Here is a 21,958-nt window from a genome sequence, read left to right on the forward strand (position 1 = left end):
GGGTGAGCCACTGGAGATGAGGAGAGGCATCTTGATAAAACGGTATCTGACATTCTGATAGCTTGGGTTGGGGAGAGGCATTCTGATATTCTAAAACATAAGATCTTTTATCCTTATCAAATATTCTGATAAAGAGGGGAGAGGAGATTTTGCAGGACTGAGCTTTAAGCTGATAATAAACTGAAGCAGAACAATGAGAGAAACTTGAGTCAGGACTGGGTCAGGATAATTAGGGAAACTAAGTCAGGACAATAAAAGAGAACTGTGGCACAACAGGTTCATGCATAATCGGAGCATTCTTGGGGGATTTGGAGGAGGAAGGGGGAAAATAAAGTTAAGTGCATAGCAGAAAACAAAAGAAAACCCATAAGAAAGTAAAGATGGGCAGTTCTGAATACAGTGTGTAATATTCTTTATATAGACTTCTTGAAATGGAAATTTATTGCTTTATATTTTGAATTCTCAATAAATTGAATATTTGAATTTGAAATTCTGCATATGAAATTTTTTTCTTTTCCTATTTTGTATTTAAGTTTTAAATAAATTTTAAAAAGTGAAAAAAACAAAAAAGGAGGCACAAAAATTCACTGAAAAAAGTCATTCCTTAAAAATTAGAATTGGGCAAGTGGAAGTTAATGATGCCATGAGACATCAAAAAACAAAAGAACAAAAACAAATGAAAAAAATAAAGTGCAAAATATTCCATTGGAAAAACAATTGACCTAAGAAATAAATGAATAAGATAATTTAAGAATTATGAATAATCAAAGGGCGTAGATATATTTCAATAAATTATCAAAGAAAACTCCCCTAATATCCTAGATCCAAAGGGTAAAATAGAAAATGAGGGAATCTACTGATCACTTCCTAAAAGATCGAAAAATTAAAAACTCCCAGAAATATTATAGTCAAATTGTGGAATTCCCAGGTCAAGAAGACATTAGTGCAAGTAGCCAGAAAGAAACAACTCACGAATTTTGGAGCCGTAGTCAGGATGACACAAGATTTAGTAGCATCCACATCGAAGTAATGGAAGATTTGGAATATGATATTCCAGAAGGCAATGAGCACCTACTCAGTAAAATTGAATATAATCTATTTTGGGGGTGAGGTATGGGGTAATTTAATAAAAAATTTTTTAAAAAAAGAACTTCTAAGTATTCCTGACAAAAAGACCAGAGATGAATAGAAAATTTGATATTCAAACACAAGACTCAAGATAAACACGAACGAGTAATCACAAGGGATTCAATAAAATTAAACTGTTTGCAGTCTTATGTAGAAAGATGATACATGTAAGTTAAAAACTCTATTAGCGCAGTTAAAAGGAGTTTGCATAGATAGAGGGCATGGATGTGAGTTGATTATGTTGGAATAATCTCCAAAAATATGTAGGGATGAAAAAAGGAGGTAGATAGCAGGAAAGGGAAAGGGAGAATGAAGAAAATTTCCTCACATGAAACAGGTACAGAAGGAAGAGCTTTCATAATGGAGGTGAAAATGGGGGAAAAGGAAAAGTCAAGCTTGAATCTTACTCTCTTTGGGGTGGTTCAAAAAGGGAAGAACACACTAGTTACACTCAATTGTAACTTATCAATGGGGAAATAGGAGAAGAAAGGGATAAGAAAAAGGGAGAATACGATAAAAGGGAAGATGGATTAAAGGAGACAGTGGTTAGAAGCAAAAAAAAGATTTTTGTAAAGGAACAGAAAAAAAAGAGAGAAAGAGGAAGATGATGAGATGGAGGGAAATATATAGTAATCATAACTATGGATGTGAATGGAATGAGCTCATGCATAAAATAGAAGCAAATAGCAAAATGGATTAGACAGCTGAATCCAATAATATGGAATTTACAAAAGACATACTTGAAATAGAAAGACCCGAGTAAAGGGTGAGAGCAGAATTTAATATAATTTAGGTGAAGTTGATAAAAAAAAAAAAAGCAAGGGTACCAATCATGATCTCAGACAGATCAAAAGCAAAAATGATTTACTTGAGAGATAATCAGGAAATGTATCTTTTCTAAAAAGTACTATAAACCATGAAGTAATATCAAAAGTTTTTAAAGCAAGTTTCTCTGACAAAGGTCTCATTTCTCAAATACATACTGAGTATAGAATTGAGTCAGATTTATAAAAATGAAAGGCATTCCCCAACTGAGCAAGTTGTTGTGCCAAGATATAGAGACAAGTTGAGAAATAATAATTTTTAATCATAGAATGTATTATGCCTACTTGACCGCATGGGATTATTATCCAAAGCACATAGCCCTGAACAAAAGGTAATAGGGCTTTTTATAGGGTTGATAGAAACCAGCAAACAGGTTAGCCTGCTTCCTCATCTGACATATTTGCAACTGTTTGTTAAGGGGGATACATCAAAGACAAGGGCAGGGAGACAGAAGTCTTGCATGAGATTTCCATTGCTATTTTTATGCAGGAGAGTTCTGACAGAGAAGGAGACAAAGGTCTTTTTCAAACCCTGTTTCCCAAATCCAGTTTTTCTGGAGTCATAGGGCTATGGTTCAAACATTTCCTACTTCTTTTTAGGGGAATTCAAATCCTTGAATTATCATTTTCCAAATAATAAGAGATTGCAGTACCATAATTCTCATTGACTCACTCTAGATGCAGGGAACTATGGTGAGGACAAGGAGAAGGAGAAAACAATGGTCCCACAAGAGAGGAGATCAAAGTGGTTGGCTGTGGAGAGGAATTAAACAGGGACTGATACCAGTTTGTTCCCTGACCTGGCTCCATTCATCTGGACTCAAGATTCTTATGGAAAAGAGCCAGATTCTCCCTCATAATCCCAGAGTTGTTAGCAGAAAAACAAAAGACCTCTTCCCAGAGCAGTACAGAGGCCATCCCATTTAAGGAACCATAGGTCCAGGCCTCAGGGACTTTCACCTGCCTCTCAAGCTCCAGGAGATAGTGTGTCCTAGAAAGCCCAGGTTGAGATCCACCAGTGTACTTAGCTCCCAATAGCTCGTTTCACTCTTGATGAGGGCCATAGTGCCAGTGGCAGCAAAGCCCAGGAGTCCCACCACCAAGATGGGGATGAGAGCTGGGAGAGCATCTTTTGAGCTGATGAGCCAGTGCGCAGTTCCAGTTCTTCCTAAATCAATGGAACCCAAAGTCCATTAGGGGCAGGGTGACAGTCTTATCTTCTGAAACTACTTCATGCTGAGAATGAGTGCAGAGTTAAATCATCCTACAGGATCCCATTTTGAGACCTTTGATATGCTGGAACTTATTGAAGTATCCAATGGGTTGATACAAGTCCTTGAAGCTAATTAATACAGCTGTAACTACCAAAATCTAGAATAAAAACAAATTTAACAAATAGATGTTAGAATAGGCTGAGATAGAAAGACTGGTCCACAAGGATTGCTGCAAGATGTGGAGAGACCAATGTAGTTTGGCCAGGAGCTTTTCATGTAAGGAAACATGTTTGTGTCACAGGATACAGACAAATATTAAAGATGTGTCAGCTGTAAACAACAAAAGAGCAGTTAGGTCTCACAAACAATTGTGTCAATTGCTCTTACATTAAACCTTATTACCTACAGACACAAATATCTAGTAATTGATAGATGAGTAGGCTAAATACTCATTCACCTAATTATTTAGGATATAATAACTACCATAGTCATTTTGGAAACAGCAAGGTATTACATAATTGAATTGTACTAATGGTTTCTATTGACTGTTTGTTCTGATTATAGAAATCTGCTATAGATCTCACTCAGTGGTAGCCGGCAGCACTTGTAGGCTACTGTGGACACTCCCTCCTTACTTGCCCCCTTCCCTCTCTCCCGGCTCTAAATTCTGAGACTAGAACGGTTCGCAACCTCAGATTAAACAAAAATGGAAGAAGAAATTGTTGCTCTTGTCATTGACAATGGCTCTGGTATGTGCAAAGCTGGCTTTGCTGGGGATGATGCTCCTCGAGCTGTGTTCCCCTCCATTGTTGGATGCCCAAGACATCAGGGTGTCATGGTAGGAATGGGGCAGAAGGACAGTTATGTTGGTGATGAAGCCTAGAGCAAGAGAGGTATCCTGACTCTGAAATATCCCATTGAACATGGCATTGTTACCAACTGGGATGACATGGAGAAAATCTGGCATCATACCTTCAACAATGAGCTTCGTGTAGCCCCTGAGGAACACCCTATTTTGCTTACAGAAGCACCCTTGAACCCCAAGGCCAACAGAGAGAAGATGACACAGATCATGTTTGAGACCTTCAACACCCCAGCCATGTATGTTGCAATTCAGGCTGTGTTGTCTCTGTATGCCTCTGGTCGTACCACTGGTATTGTTATGGACTCTGGTGATGGTGTCACCCACACTGTGCCCATCTACGAGGTTTATGCCCTTCCCCATGCCATCCTTCGTCTGGATTTGGCTGGCCGTGACTTGACAGACTACCTCATGAAGATACTGACAGAAAGAGGATACAGCTTCACTACTACAGCTGAAAGGGAAATTGTCCATGACATCAAGGAGAAGCTGTGCTACGTTGCCCTGGACTTTGAGCAGGAGATGGCCACTGCTGCTTCATCCTCTTCTCTGGAGAAGAGCTATGAGCTTCCTGATGGCCAGGTGATCACCATTGGCAATGAGAGGTTCAGGTGTCCAGAGGCCCTCTTCCAGCCATCCTTCCTGGGTATGGAATCCTGTGGCATTCATGAGACCACTTTCAATTCCATCATGAAGTGTGATGTTGACATCCGAAAGGATCTGTATGCCAACACAGTATTGTCTGCTGGTACTACCATGTACCCTGGTATTGTTGACAGAATGCAGAAAGAAATCACAGCCCTGGCCCCTAGCACAATGAAAATTAAGATCATTGCCCCTCCTGAACGTAAGTATTCCGTCTGGATTGGTGGTTCTATTCTGGGATCTCTGTCCACCTTCCAGCAGATGTGGATCAGCAAGCAGGAATATGATGAATCTGGCCCATCCATTGTCCATCGCAAATACTTCTAAATGGACTGCTAGTAAATGCTACGCATTTGCTGCATGAGTATTCACAAAGTAAAAATTTGCCCTGGCAAATAATACACCTCATGTAAGCCTCATGAAACTGGAATAAGCCTTCTTTGAAAAGAAACTTGTCCTTGGGGAAGTTGTAACTGATATTAGACAAATATCAGCACTTTTTAGATTGTTGAACTGTTACTGATTTGACCTCGTATTCAAGTTAACAGTTGTTCCCTTGGTGTACATTTTAGCATACCTTGTACATATCTTTGAGCTAAACCCTGATACAGGTCACTTCATTTTGACAGGTAACGCTACAAGTTAACTTCTATAGAGATGACCTGATATGGCAATATAGTATTTGGCTGGTTGACACTCAACAGCTGTACAGTTTAGTTCTATAAAGCATCAGATTTGTACAGGGTATCTAAAGGTCAGATTTCCAGCATCTAAAAGAGCTGACTTACAGAATTTCTCTCCTAAGGCTGGCAAGAGTTTATTAAATGTGTGTTATATCTTGCCACCCTCCTAGCAAGAATACATATTGAATCCAAGCCTTAGGAACCAGTTTTTTTTTTCCTTTTCTCCTTTTAACCCAATGTTTCCCCCAATGTCATGGGGCTAAGTTACTCAACCTTGAGTTGCAAAAAAAAGTTTGCATTTACAACCTGTAAATTTCTGCATCTAGTTAATTTATGTAAGATTTTTGTATGTTGCCTTAATGTTCTCACATGACAGTAGAATACCAAAATTTGTAAGTCATCCTAAGAGTTGAGAATTGTAATGCCCAACACATCATTGTGTAAGGAAAAATAAAAGTGCTGCAAGTAAACTGAAAAAAAAAAAAATCTGCTATAGAAAGAAAAAGCAGGGACATGGCTATAACATAATATAATCAATCAAAATTGATTCTTTAGGGCCTTAATCTGAGAGCACATACATAACACAAGATAAAGTAGTCTTAACTCAGTTTTATTTCAGGTATTTGTCCCAGTTTTAGTAACACTTTCTGCCTTAAGCTAGATTCAGGAATAATAAGGTGGGTTCTTATTCAAAAGAACATCACTGGAAAACTGATTAGAAGGATCCTACCTCAAAGAAGCCAAGGTTGTTCTCAGACTCTTGCCCAGATACTAACTTCCAATTAAGGATCACATTCTTCCAAGTATCTTGTGGTGTATTTCTTTCAGATGGTGGATTAGTAGCTTGATGATCTATCAGAGTCAAACCTGAATTTAAAACTCCAAATAATATCAGCTACAAACCCAAAAGATTTTATCTCCAATAGCAAATCTCATTAATCAAAGCTTCAGATTAGCTAGCTCTCAAGGTCACATATCCTAATAGGTACTGGCTATGACCTTACATTGATAACAGTAAGAGATTCATCCTAGAAATTCAGAACAAACAAATTTAGCATATACCAGTCAATAATAATTATCTCTCACATACACAGGCCCCCAAATCCAACAGTCAAAGCCAAATCCTTTTTTTATGTGGCAGTAAACTTTTTCTCCTTGTTTTCCTTAAGCAAAATAACCCTACCTAACAAAGTTAGAGTTTTCAAGAGGAATTCCAAAAGACTCTACTTCACTTCCCCTCTCTTTAATTGACAATAACTTTTTTGGTTCTCTTTCACCTACTCCCATTCAGAGCTTCAAACTTTCAAGTCTTCAAGCTCTTAAAATGCAAACCTGATCCAGCCTTTGCTCTCTTTCCTTTTTGTGTTATTTACTGCCAGAACTAAAAGCAACCAAATGCTTTTGTTTTTCCCAAGTTCCCAATTCTTAAATCTTTGGTTAACAGTCAGTGCAAAGAGATTACAATTTACATATCACTTAGTTTCTCTAAAGCAACAATCAAAACACAAATCAAAGATAGACAAGGGACACATAAACACAACAGAAGTATTAGACTTAACAACTTCACCATATATCAACAAATACAGGCCAGGGGCAAGCTCTTGACATCTCAAGAGTGCTGTGAGGGGACATTTCAGTTCAACAGTCTCTCCCTCCCAGAAACAGACCAGACTCCAGATTGAACCAGAAAGAATCCAGAGCTATTGAAGTGTTGACTTGCCAGTCATCAACACTGGGCCAAAATGTTATTTGTCTGTATCCAGCCTAACACCTTTGGGAAACAGAATGTTAGCTAGCAACCAGACAGAACAGATTAACAGAATTACTCTGCAGTAGTTTCAGACCAGATTCTCCGAAATGGAAAGAGAAATGGTCAAGTAGGGATCTGTGGGAGGTCAGTCCTCAATTCAGCCAGCCCTAATTTTCCCCCAGAGCCCTGGAACATCTCAGGGATCTGGCTTCCACTGGGAGCTAATTAGGACAAGCCAATGCAAGGCTCTCTCTCTCTCTCTCTCTCTCTATCTCTCTTTTCAGATAGATAGAGAGATAGATAGAAATAGATAGATAGATAGATAGATAGATAGATATAATCTCAGTGGGACCTCCAAAAATGTTGTGCCAAGATATAGAGACAAGTTGAGAAATATTAATTTTCAATTGGAGAATTTATTATGTTGACTTGACCACAAGGGAATAGTATCCAAAGCACATGGCCATGAAAAAAAGGACATAGGGTTTTTTATTTTTATAAGATCAACAGAATCCAGCAAATAGGTCAGCCTGCTTCCTTATCTGACATATTTTCAACTGTTTGTTAAAGGGATACATCAAAGACAATGGCAGGAAGACAGAAGTCTTGCATGGGACTTCCGTTGCTATTTTTATGCAGAAGGGTTCTGACAGAGAAGGAGACAAAAGTCTTTTTCAAACCTAGTTTCCCAAATCCAATTTTTCTGGGGGGTTGGGGTTATGATTCTAACAGAGTGATCAAAGAACATAAATAAGCAGTCTTCAGAAAAAGAAATCAAAGCTATCTAGAGTCATTTGATAAAAATGCTTTAAGTCCTATTGACTAGAGAAATACAAATAAAAACATCTCTGAGGTACCACCTCATCTCTATCAGAAATGATGAATACTAGAGGGGATGAGGGAGCAATAGATACACTAAGGAACCATCAGTGGAGTAGTGAACTTTTCCAACCATTCTGGAGAATAATTTGGAATGATGCCCCAAAGAGCTATAAATTATGCATGCTTTTTGACCTAGCAATATCACTACTATTTCTGTAACTGAAAAAAATCAAAAGAAAAGGAAAAAAATATATAAAATATGTACAAAAATAAGTACAACAGTCCTTTTTGTGGTGGCAAAGAATTGAAAATCTAAGGGATTTCATCAGTTGGAGAATGGATGAACAAGTTGTGGCATGTGATTGTGATAGAATACTATTGTTCTAAAATGATGAGGGGAAGCAGATTTCAGGAAAAAAAAAAAAACATGGCAAGACCTATGTGAACTGACATAAGGTGACTTGAAAAGAACCAGGAGATCATTGTACAGTTATAGCAATGTTGTAATGATGACAACTGTGAAAGACTTTGCTATTCTTATCAATGCAATGATTCAAGACAATTCCAAAGGACTCATGATGAAAATATTTCTATCCATTTTGAGAGAAAGAACTGATGAATTTGAAGAGCAAATTGAAGTATATTTTTCTCTATTTTTCTTGTTTTTTTCTTAAATGTCTAAATTTAAAATTTGTTTTATATGATTTCACATCCAAAATTGATATAATGCTTGCCTTCTCAGTGACTGGGAAAAGGGGAGGGAGGGAAGAATGGAGAGAATTTGAAACTCCAAATTTAAAAGAAAGAAATATTGAAAATAAATAAATAATAAAATAAATTTAAATTCATGCTAACGGCACCTTTTTCAGCTTCCTACAAGTCTGTCACAATATTTTTACCTAAACCTTTGCAAGAAAATGGAGAAGCTACCAAGATTGTCTGAGTAGCCATTCCATTGATCTCCAGATACTTTTTCCAGACTTCTACAACTTCACAGTAGTTTCCACCGGACTCTTTTTTTTCTCCATCCAACATCCTTCCACCCAAACACACACACACACACAAACACACACACACATGCACACGCACACGCACAAACACACTTCCTCTGCAGGATCTTCATCCAGGTCTGACCATTATTGTGGGTATGGCCTAAGGCTCTGCCCTGAGCCGTCTTCTCTTTTTGCTTAATGATCTCATCTGCTTCCATAGATTCAATTATTATTTCCATACAGATAATTTTCAAATTTACTGGCCCAGCACTAATTCCTTTCTTGACCTCCAGTCTTGCCTCTCCAATTACCTATTGGATATCTCATATTGGATGTCCCACTTCTTAAACTCATAATGTCTAAAACTAAATTCATTATCTTTTCCCCTAAACTCTTCCCTCTTAACTTTGCTATTACTGATGAAGGTATCACATCATTATTTTTCATTCTCTCATGTCCTCCATTTTTAATCTGTTGCTATGACTAGTGCTCATATCTTTGCACTTTCTGTAGGGTAGTCCCCCTTCTCTTCTACAGACACTGCCACTGGTCTGTTTTGGACCCTCATCAATTTATGCCTGGACTATTGCAGTAGTGTTTGTTGCAAGACTCCTCAACTCTAGTCCATTCTCTGTTCAGTGATTAAAGTGATCTATCATAAAGCACAAGTCGTTCTCCTATTTACTACATTTCAGTAGCTTCCTGTTACCTCTGGAAACAAATATAAAATTTTGTTTGCTTTTAAAGGTCCTTTATATTCTGGCCTTTATTTGACAATCTAAGTCTTCACTCTCTCCCATGTAATCTCCATTCCACCCACACTAGTCTCTGTAACTCTAGTTGGTTTCAATTCCCTGGAACAATATGCCCCCCCAAACTGAGTACCCACTGGTTTCCCTACCATCCCAGCTTCCTTCTGTGTGTAGTCTTCCCCTGTTAGATTGTAAACTTCATAAAGGAATCTATTTCTTTTTCTTATGTGTATTTCCAGCATTTCCAGCACTTAACACAGAGCCTAGTACATTGTAGCACTTAATGTTTATTGAATTGAATTGAATGATTCATCACTTAAGATACTCCAGTTCTGTATTTTTTCAGTGTGTTTCCCCTCCTTCCTCCATCTCTGTTTGGTCTTTAAAGCTATTTGTGCCATTTCTATCTTTACACTTTTCTCATACTTTGCTCCCCTCCACATACTCTGAAATCCAGTGACATTGACTTATTTACTTTTCATTCTGGCTTAGTGCCCATACCCAAACCAGGAATGGAAACAGCAAGTCAAATTCCTACTTAACTATCTCCCCCTCAATCCCACATCCTTATCTCAATGGGAAAATGACACATCTATTTAACCACACAACATAGCTTTCTTAGCCAACTGATTGCCATTGCCCAAAAAAGCATATTATATAATTAGGACATGACTGGTGTCAATAAAAATGCAATGTTTGAAAGAACCAAGGGGTGTCATAATAACCTTTTGATTAATTGTAATAACTGATTTTTCACACAGTCCAGTAAAAGCATTCATTCAGCAGTCATATTAACTTGTGTGAATCTGGTCTTGATACCAACAGATTCAAAGTCACCACTATTAATTAATGAATCCACAAGCATTTATTAAGCATCTTCTAGGTGCCAGTCATTGCACAAATATAAAGGATGAAGCTCCTCCTTTCAATGAATTTGTTTTTTTAACAATAAAGACAAAAAGTATATTTATAAGTATTTACCAGACATAAAATAAGTTCAAAGTAGTTAAAACACAAGATAATTTGAGAAGAATGGCAATAGTTGATGTGACTATTGAGAAAACCTTCGTTTAGAAAGTAGAACTTGGAGGAAAAGAGCTAGACCTAGAGAGGAAAGAAGGGAAGGGAAGAGGAAAGGAAGGAAAAGGGAACAGAAAATGAAAGAAAGGGAAAGAGAAGGGAAGGCAAGGGAAGGAAAAGGGCCAAGGAAAGGAGGAAAGGAAAGGAAGAGAAGGGGAGAACATGGAGGTTAAAGGATTTTCCCAATGTTACCCAGGTAATAAACCTCAGAAATCATCTAACTGGAATGCTATGTTTTACAGATAAGACAACTGAGGCCTTGAGATATTAAGTAATTTGCTCAGTCACATGAGAAGTAAATGACAGAGCCATATTTCAAACCCAAATCCCCAGATTCCAATTCCAAACACTATTCCCTAAGGAAATGGGAGTCAAACCAAAAAATGGCTTGATATTTTAAGCATTAATGAGTGCTTTAGAGAATTGTGTCAGGAAGACCAAATTGGAGGCTATTGCAAAAGTCCAGGGGAGAGAGAATGTGGGGTTGAATTAGATTGTTAGCTGTATCCCTAGAGAAGATGAGACATATTTGAAAACTGTTATGGAGATAAAAGCAACAAGATTTGGTGACTGATTGGATAGATAGGATGAATGTTAGGGAGGAATTAAGGATGATGCTGACCTTGCCAACCTGAGTGAATGGATAGTGGTGAGTGTGATAATAATAGAAAAGTTTAAAAGATCATAGGTAAGTTTGTAGAGAGAGATAATAATGAGGTTTTTTGGGTGGTTTTTTTGGGGGGGGAGTAGGGGCTTTTTGTGGACATATTGATTTTGAGATGCTTTGGAGCTTTCAAAATGGAACTTCTAATAGACAGATAATAATGAAAGAAGTAGCTTCAGAGAGAGACAAAGGTTAGATATGTAGACCTCTGAGTTATTTAGATAGAAATGATAATTGAATTGATGAGAGCTCATAAAATTGCTAAATGAGAGCGTATAGAAAAAAATAAAAGAGGAGAAACCTAGCACAGAATCTTTGGGAATACCTACAATTAGGGAGTTTGATTTTGACAATGAATCAGCAGAGTAAACCAAGAAAATAGAAGCTAGATAGTACCAGAAAGGAGCAGTATCATGAAAAATCAGAAATTAAATACTATCCAGAAATAAGGGTGTTTAATAGTGCCAAAAGTCGTAAAAACTTCCAAGGATGAGGATAGAGAAGAGAGATCATTGAATTAAATAATTAAATTTAAAAGGCTTTGGTAGAATTTTGGCAAAGCATTTTAAAATTAAATTAATTAATGATAACAAGTAAATTTAATTTTAATTTAATTTAAAAGGCTTTGGTAGGGCTTTTTTTTTCTTTCACAATTGTGAATAAACAATTTCTGGTGCCAAAAGTGAGTTATGGGATGAGAATGGTCCACACCCAATAGATACAAAGCCTTTTGCAGTCTAAAAGCTTGTCAGCATTAATCTGTCTTATTGGTTTTGGGATATTTTAGTTTATAAAAAAACTTAAGTAAACAGATCAGTTAAGATTTGAAATTTGGAATGATTTTTATGTCAGCACACTTTTGAATTATAAGTGCCTGTAAAGCATATTTCTGTGTTTTAGGGTAAGAATACACCATCCAAAGTAACTTCTGAATAGATTAAATTGTATGTGGTGGAGACCAAGGATGTCTTTCTAGGTGTCCAAGAGAGATGCCAGTTCTAAAACACTCATGTAATCTCTACATTATGGTCTTTAGATCAACTCTTAAAATTCTTCAGAAATTTTGATTCCTTGGAGAATTTGACATTCTATGATTTATAGACATGGAGCATACTAAACAATTTTAAAAGTTGGGCTTTTGCAGCAAAGGCAACTCAGCCGCAATGGAAAAAATGGGAAATTTCGCAGATTTCTTCTTTTCTCTGGTTCATTTCTGTGCCTACCTTATTGTCTATCTATACTGTTATATATTATCTATCTATCTTCACACATATATATGTACATACACGTGCATGTATGTGTATACATCCACATTTATATAACCATACAAAATATATATATAGTTCACCTGTTTATATATGCACATATGTATACATGCATGCCCATTTATGTGTATGTGTGCCATGTGTATGTGTGCATATGTGTGTGATATCCATATAGATATCCATTTTATCTATTTATTGATGGACTAACTCATTATTGCTAAAGGCCTCTTTGTGGTGGTACCAAGACTAGAATTTAGGCCTTCTGAATCCTAAAATTGACCCTCGTGCCTTTTCTATTATGTTGCATAATATGAACCCCAGGCACATGAGTAGAAGCCATGGACCTGCTTCTCAATCTTTCTGAAACTTGTTAGCTTGCTTGGTTACTTTGTGCAAGTCCCTTTATCCCACTAGGCTTTCATGACCTCATCTGGACAATGAAAAGGGTGGGTTAGATAATCCTTAACTTTCTTTCCAACTCTTTTTTTTTATTGAAACTTTTCATTTTCAAAACATATTCAAGGATAATTTTTCACCAATAACAGTTGCTAATCCTTGTGTTCCAATTCCCCCCCCCCCCCAAACTCCCTTCTCCCCTCAATGGCAAGTAATGCAATATATGTTAAACATGGGAAAAATTTATGTAAATCTGATATAATTATCTTGCTGCACAAGAAAAATCAGATCAAAAAGGAAAATAAATGAGAAAGAAAATAAAATTCAAGCAGATAAAAAAAGTGAAAATGCTATGTTGTGATTAATTCCCACAGACCTCTCTCTGGATGTAGATGGCTTTTATCATCATTAGATCATTGCTTTCCAACTCTTAATATTGTTTGATTCCATTTCTATCTAGAGAAGAATCTGTGTCATAATGGATAAAAAGTCATTTTCAAAATCTGGATGACCTGGATTCAAGCTTTTCTCCTGACATGTACTGGTAACCCTGGACAAGTCCCTTAAGTCTCAGTGATCTAGGCAACTCTCTTAAAACTGTAGGAATGGGGGTCAACTTTCATTGTAGAAAGAATTTCCTCATCTAATAATTCTTTATACCAATGAATTTAAAAGTCTAGTCCACAACTCCCATGTGTCTCTATATTTAATATAGGTAGAACTATATTATCAACCAGATAATATATACCTTATGTATTATAATACTTACATGATAATAATATCAGTGAGATAATATATTTAACTTGCCTCAATTATGGGAAGCCATACCAACTGCTTTACTTAACTAGAAATAGCTGAAATAAAAATCAAATATTAAGCAAATGTAGTTTATTTCATGCTGGCTTATCAAGCTCAACCTAGATTCATTAAATGAGTACTTCTATTTTACATTATGATGGGTTATATAAATTTTGTTGTAGAATTTTAGGGCACAGATTTCCAATGCATCGTCACAATGAACATTGCTCTGCCTTGATTGTAAATATATTTTTTATAGAATTAGGCAATGATCAGTAAACAGTGTCTTCCATGAACTGAAGTAAAAAAACCTCATCCCATAAATATCCCTTTATTTTCAGGTCATAAATTAAGCCTTTTATAGTTTTCTCACATGTGACACTGATTGGGGGATTATGTAAGAAGTTAGAGCAATAACCCATGCAATGATTCAAGCACAGATTTTGGTTAAATTTCAAATAATTATAAGGAAAAGAGTCAGTGATTTGATTTTTGGATATTACTGAAAAAGTTACTTTTGATAATTTAGTTCAATTAATATCAATAAACATTTTATATCAACTCTTATGTATCTTTTATATAAGACCTTTTTGATGATAATGATGATAACTAACATTTACATAGCACTTATTATGTGCCATATACTGTGCTAAATTCTTTGCAATAATCTTATTTGATTGTCACCACAACCATAGAAGATGTGTGCTATTATTAGGATTAGTTTAATCAGCTCCTAATATTGAACCACATTTTTAAGATGAGGAAACTGAGGCAACTGGATGTTAAATGAATTGTCATACAGATAGAAGTGTATATCTGGGAAATTTCTTACAAAGCATTTTCTCAGTTAACTATTTTTCTTCAAATTACATTGCTTTTGTTTTTTTTCAAAACTTTTCAGTTTTAAGTAATCAAAATTGCCTATTTTATTTCATTTGAACCTTTCTATTTAGACAAGAATTCTTCCCTTATACATAATTGTGAAAGATATCATCTTTGGCCTTCTATACCTATTTCATAAATGCATTTGAAACTTATTGTGGTATATGATATGAAATGCTGATCTAAACCTAATTTATTTCAGATTGCTTTTTTGTTTTTCCAGCAGTTTTATCAAAGAGTGATTCCTTATCCCAGCAGTAAGTTTTTCAATTTTTTGAGTACCATAATTCTGTATTTGCTTGTTTTGGGGCCTTGTAGAACTAATCTGTTGTACTGATTAATTTTTATGTATTTTTAACTAATTTCAGATAGTTTTGATGGTTACTGATCTGTACTATAGTTTGTGATCTGATTCTTCCAGACCTTCATCCTTTCCAGTTGCTTTTCTAAAAAACTCTTTTTCTTGGCCTTTTGTTTCCCGTGGTAATTTTTTTTAATGATTTTGATTGGGTTAGTATTGAATTAGTAAATTAATTTATTCAACATTACATTGGCAGGACTCATTCATAAATAGCTAATATCTCTGTCCTTACATCTATAATGCTTTGTAGTTATATTCTTATAGCTTTTATATGTCTTAGTACATGGGATTCTCAGACATTTTTATATATTGTAACTATTTTGTATGAAATTTCTTTCTATCTCTTTAAGAGATTCCTGTGTTTTCTTGGTAATATACAGAAAGACCTGTTATTTTGTGGGTTAATTTTATATCTTGCATCTTGGCTGGTTTTATTGTTTTAGTCAATTTTTATTGAATCTCTGGGATTATCTGTTTAGAATATCACATCATCTGCAAATAGCGGCAGTTTTATTTCTTCTTTGCTTATGCCTATTTTTCATATTAATATTATCCTAACATTTCTAGAATTATCAAATAATAGTGGCAACAATACTTGCTTTACCTTGATTTTATGGGGAAAGCCTTTAGAATAGATTATCTCTTGGTTTTAGATAGATTTTATTTATTTTTCTATTAGGAAATAATTCATTATTTCTATACTTTATAACATTTTGTCATAAAGGGGTAATGTTCTTTCTCAAAAACTTTTTTTTGCATCTATCAGTATAATTGATATGAATATTTGTTGTGCTTTGATATAATTTTGACATAATAAAATGTGATTTTATTTTGTAATTTTTTAATGTCATGTTAAATTTTATTTTTCTTAATATTGAAAAATCATTTAATTCCTGTTATATTTATATAGATATAGATATATCTAACTTGGCCATTTAAAACGTTTTTAAAATGTTGTTGTAGCCTTTTTTACTAATTAAAAATATTTTACAGTTATATTCATTAAAGGTATTGCTCTATAATCTTCTTTCTCTGCTTTATCTCTCCCTCGTTTATATAGTAGCTAAGTGGTTAGAGCAGGTAGAGTGCTGGACTTGCAGTAAGATCGTATAGGTCTTCTTGCTTCACAGTGTACTAGTTGTATAACCATGGGAAGTCAACTTTTTTCTGCTTAAGTTTTCTCATATGTTAAGTTTCTTTTCTTGAAATTGTGATACTTAAATTCTCTATTTCTTATTCTTTTATATTGGATATTTTATATTTTTGTGAATCTCTTTCCATGTCATTTAAATTATCATCTGTATTGGAATTCTAATAATTGCATTTGTTCCCTCTTCTGATTTTTAAAAATTTTTGCTACTGACAACTTTTTTTTCTCACTTAAAAAATCAAATTAGCTAAATCTATGTCATTTTAAAAAAATCCAGCTTTTATTAATTAATTCAGTGGTTGTGTCATCTGGTTTCAATTTTGTAAATCTATAAATTTTAGAATTTCTATTTTTATGTTTGGTTTTTACTTTGTTGCTTTTCTACATTTTATTTGCATATTCAATTAATGTCTTCATTGCTTTTGTTGATGAACACACATATATATTAATATACACAAATACAATATGTGTATATATATATATGTACGCAAATACATGTGTCTACACAGATTTCTTTTCACATTAACTAACTACTAGTGATCTATTAATTCTAACTTCTAAAATTCTAAAAGATTCTTAATTTCTTTCTTGTTAGTATCTTTTTATTAGATTTGTCTTGGTCCAAAAGAAGTATAAGGAGGTCTATACCCATAATAATTTTCTCTAGGATTCAATTAATTTTTTCTTGAGTGCTATGTTATTTGATGTTTATATATTAAATGCTATAAAAAAACCTTTCTTTTTAGTTCAACTGAAAATATTAAGACATATTTCCGTAGTCTAAAGTCCTTTCCAGATATTTTCCTTTTTTGTATAAAAAGTCAAGAACAAAAGCTAAGGAAAATGTTTTGAGTGGTAACTAGAAGAACCAAAAAGCTTTTTTGTTTAGTTAAAATCATGGCCTTCTCAAGAGGATCAGGTCCCTTTGATTCCTTCAGTACAATAACTAAGAGGAATAGTCATAGGAGAAATTGAATAATTTTAGGACAAGATTGAATGACTATTTTTCTATTAGTTGGAGTAATATGTAAAACCAATTTTAAAAATAATATTGTGATCTCTTCCTTTAAAGAATCCTAGAAATGCTACTTCAAAATGTTAAGAGATATGTCTTAGACCATCTCTGCTGACTTGGACATCTTCATATCTCTGAGCTGGAAATACTTGGATTTAGGATAATGACAAGTTAATAAAAATTATTCCTGGCAAACATAGCTAAAATGCAGATATAATGATAATTTTTTTCCACTTCTATAGTGCTGGTAATATTTTAATTATATATTTTTTCTTTTAAGCTTTATGTAGTTTCTGTTTATCTTTTTTTTTAAGGCAGGGTTTAAAATCAGTTCTCTTGACTCCAAAGCTGATATTCTATTAATATGCCACCTGACTGCCCCTCTTTTACCCCTTAAAGTTTTTTTGGTATTTTATCATACAACATATTTGCCTTAGAAATATAATGATTTATAAATGATATAAAAATAATATCTACTTTATTTTCCTCATTTTCAATCATTCAATTGATATTTCCCATTCTTTCTCAATATCAATAACATCCCATTCCATAAAGGTAGTACTTTGAATACTTTTTTTTTCAATACCAAAATGATGCAATGTATTTTCACTTTTTCTCTTTGTCAGTGTGATTCCATGACCAAAATTTGACTCTTTTTTTAACATCCCTGAACACTAATAAACTATACTGAAATGATTACAGCAAATCATAGCACAAGTATTCTTTTGTCTTTAAAAATAATTAATCCACTTCTTCTCTCCTTCCCCACTGAGCAAATTAAAAAAGAAAAAAAATCTATCAATCACTGTCCTCTTTCAATCAAAAGAATGATCTTAAACTTAAAAATCAGTCTTTATGTCAATAATCACTCTAAATTGTTTTTCAAGCATCAGAACTCCCCTTGCCTGAGTCCTGGCCCCTCCTCTACTATAAGGCAAAGCCCCTCTGCCTTGGAATCTGGGCAGGATTAGAAAGCCAGGTTTCCCTTCTCCTCCCAGACTCTTGTTCTACCGCAGTTTACTGTTATAAGATTATAAAACACACAACACTTTCCCTATGTACTAAGAGAAGAAATCTCAAAAACAGACAAACAAAACCCAAACTCATCATCTTTTAATGTGAGACCAGCAACAACAGAGGATGGTTCTACTCCACCTTCAAATGGGGAGAATGAATACTTTTCTCACCTTCTCATCATCAGTCCTGAGCCTTGCCATAATCCCTAAATCCAAACTCCCCATTCTCTGCCTTCAATGTTTTGTCCTATTTGACTCATATAAGAACCTCTTAGGACTGCTAGCTAGTTGCTGTAGTGAATAGAATCCTTGACCTGAAGTTAGAAAGGCATATTTTTAAATTCAAATTTGACCTCAGGCACTTACTAGGTGTGTGACCCTGCAATTCACTTAGTTTCCTCATCTGAAAAATGAGCTAGAGAAGAAAATTGCAAACCACTACAGTACGTTTGCCAAGAAAAACCCAAATGGGTTCATGAAAATTGAACAAAAAAATCAATAAAGAACTCTATAAAAATCCACCTGACTTTACTGGTACGGGGAAGTGGTATCCTATTCCCTCGAGAATCTAGTAGGGAGCCAAATTTGGCCAAGAACCTCAGTGGTCTGCCCTGATCTATCCTCCCTTGCCTCCCCTCCACTATGTGAACATCTCCCTTCAATAAGACCTGATAGCTTCCCTTTCTCTCTGTCCACACCTCCCTCCCTCACCACCATCTCATGCTATGTTTTGTCTGGTGGTGTTGAGCCTCCAAGTCCTGTTTGGCTTGAACTGAATCAGGAACCATGGGCTTTGATGTCAAGGTCTCTTACTTCTCCCCCAAACACCTGGGCTATGATTAAGGTCCCTAAAAGAGTATCTCTTTGGAATTTTTCTCTCATAACATAAATGACAGATAAGGGAGATGGACAATTTTTACCTTAATAGGACTTATTTTTTTTAACTTTCCCTGAGTCTGTATTGACAATGATCAAATCTGTTTTGACTACTTGGTGTAGTTTTTAGAGTGGAAATAATTCAAACTCAGATATTTTACTTTCCATCTTGCTCACTCAAGCTTAAAACAGCATTAGACAGGGTAAGTCCTCATTTTACTCCCTTGGAATGTATCTTGGTCCACCCTGAACTAAGTGTATGGCATTAGCGAGAGGAATTCATACAAAGTTAGAAGACCTTGACTAGAAACCCCTTTGCCATTTATTACTTTTATTTATAGTTAAGCTAAGTAAAGTGAGTAGAACTAGGAGAACATTGTACCCAGCAACAGCAAAATTATATTATGATCAATTCTGATGGATATGGCCTTTTTCAATAATGAGAACATTTTCTTTGAAAATAAAAAGCTATTATTTTAAAAAAGGAATAAGATACTTCTCACCCCCCATGTCCTCATATTCAGTAGTGTTAGCTATGGTGAAACGCTAATGGCATCTCCTTCATGACTGTTTATGGGGAACCTGCTACCAGAGATATTCAACATTTTAGCCAAAATTTCACAAACTTGAGCTGCTACCATAGGGTCCATATGGTTAGGGTATCCCAAAACTTGAGACAGCTGGTCTCAGAGTCGGGGAAGCCTGGCTCAAGTGTGGAGCCTTGGGGTATTTTGTTGTTCAGGTGTATCTGACTTTTTGTGATCTCATTTGGGATTTTCTTGGCACAGAGACTGAAGTCATTTACTACTTCTTTCCCCAGATTATTTTTTAGATGAGGAAACTAAGGTAAATAGGATTAAGTGATTTACCCAGGCTCATATAACTATTAAGAGCCTAAGGCCAGTTTTGGAGTCAGGAAGATGAGTCTTCTTAACTCCAGTCCTGATGCTTTATCTACTGTGACACTTAGCTGCCCTCCTCTAGCTTTGATATCATGGGCAAGTGATTTTTTTTTTTTGAGGGGGACTTGGGATTGTTTTATTTTATTTTTCCAATACATGTAAAGATTGTTTTCAGAATTCATTTTTGTGAAACTTTGTGTTAAAAATTTTCTCCCTCTTTCCTTTCCTTGCCTCCTCCCTCCCCAAAACTGCAAGCAATCTGAGACAGGTTAAATATGTGCAATGCTTTTAAACATATTTCCATATTTGATATATTGTGCAAGAAAAATCAGATCAAAAGGGGGAAAAACATGAGAAAGAAAAAGCAAGCAAACAAAGATGAAAATACTATGCCTCGATCCATATTCAGTTTCTATAGTTCTTTCTCTGGATGCGGATAGTATTTTCTATCTCAAGTCTATTGGAATTGTCTTGAATCACCACATTGCTGAAAAGAGCCAAATCTATCACAGTCAATCATCACATAATCTTGCTGCTATTGTGTACAGTGTTCTCCTGGTTCTGCTCACTTCACTCAGCATCAGTTCATGTAAGTTTTTCCAGGCTTTTCTGAAATCAGCCTGCTCATCATTTCTTATAGAAATTGCATTCATATACCATAACTTATTCAGCCATTTCTCAACTGATGGGCATCCATTCAATTTCCAATTCCTTGCCACTTCAAAAAGAGCTGCCACAAATATTTCTGTATATGTGGGTCCTTTTCCCTCTTTTGTGCTTTCTTTGGGATATAGACCAGTAGTGACACAGCTGGATCAAAGGGTATGCAAAGTATTATAGCCTTTTTGGGCATAGTTCCAAATTGCACTCCAGAATGGTTGGATCATTTTGCAACTCCACCAACAATGCATAAGTATCCCAGTTTTTCTAGATCCCCTCCAATATTTATCATTATATTTTCCTGTCATTTTAGCCAATCAGAGATGTGTGAAGTTGTAGCTCAGAATTGGGACTGCTTTCTTCCATTCTCATCCCCTTTATCCAGCTACTTTCTATTTGTCAAAATGGAGGCTGCCTTAGTTCCTGCCTCATGAGCTCTTGGAAAATTCAACTATGGGTCAATTAACCAATAAGTAAATTTATTCAGCACTTATTATGTGCCAGGTAAGGTGCTAGGTACTGGGGATACAAAAAGAGACCAAAGATAGTCCCTGAAGGAATTTACAGTCTAACAGAGTCAATAATAAAACCATCATCTATAAATAGCATTCTAACTTCAGGATAACTTAAACACAGTGCCTATCATATAGTAAGTACTAAATAAATGTTTGGGACTTGACTTGACTATATAGTGTTTCTCATTTGACCCCTCCAACCAGTACTTAATACTATAGCTAATTTGCTTCATTTTTACTCAAATTACTCTATTTACTATTCAAAGAATGTTAAAGTCTTTAGAATTAGAGGGAACTTCAGTGACTACTTCATTTCACCCAAACCATAATTTTCTTTACAACATATCCAAAGAGTATGTTTTGGATCACTGGTTGAAGCATTCCCTTCTCCAAAGATAAAAATCCAGAACTTACTTAAGCAGACCATTCCACTTCTGAATAGTTCTAATTATATGAAGCCTAAATTTCCCTCTGTCACCTCTGCCGCTCTTTTCTAATTGCACCTTCTGGAGCTAAGCACAAGAAGTCTCATTTCTCTTCTAGGGGACAGCCTTTGAACTATTTGATGGCTGTCAGGTCCCGTAGAATGCATTTCCCCAGGCTAAACAACCCCAAATTCAGAAGCGAAGAAGAATTGCAGAATGAAAAAGGTATTCATACTCCAGGCTCTTGTCTCCATGTATTGGGAACAGGTGTTTTAAAAAGA

At 35.3% G+C, this 21,958-nt stretch overlaps 1 protein-coding gene across 1 annotated transcript; it reads left to right on the forward strand.

Annotated features, from left to right (window-relative positions):
• The first annotated feature begins 3,750 nt into the window (after positions 1–3,750).
• On the forward strand, positions 3,751–5,842 carry LOC100916712 (actin, cytoplasmic 2). The gene is given in 1 exon segment (XM_012544437.2): positions 3,751–5,842. A coding segment is annotated over 1 exon segment (1,128 nt). The 5' UTR covers positions 3,751–3,872; the 3' UTR covers positions 5,001–5,842.
• The last annotated feature ends 16,116 nt before the right edge of the window (positions 5,843–21,958 follow it).

The sequence above is a fragment of the Sarcophilus harrisii genome, chromosome 3 (genome assembly GCF_902635505.1).
Source record: "Sarcophilus harrisii chromosome 3, mSarHar1.11, whole genome shotgun sequence".
NCBI classification, from domain to species: domain Eukaryota; kingdom Metazoa; phylum Chordata; class Mammalia; order Dasyuromorphia; family Dasyuridae; genus Sarcophilus; species Sarcophilus harrisii.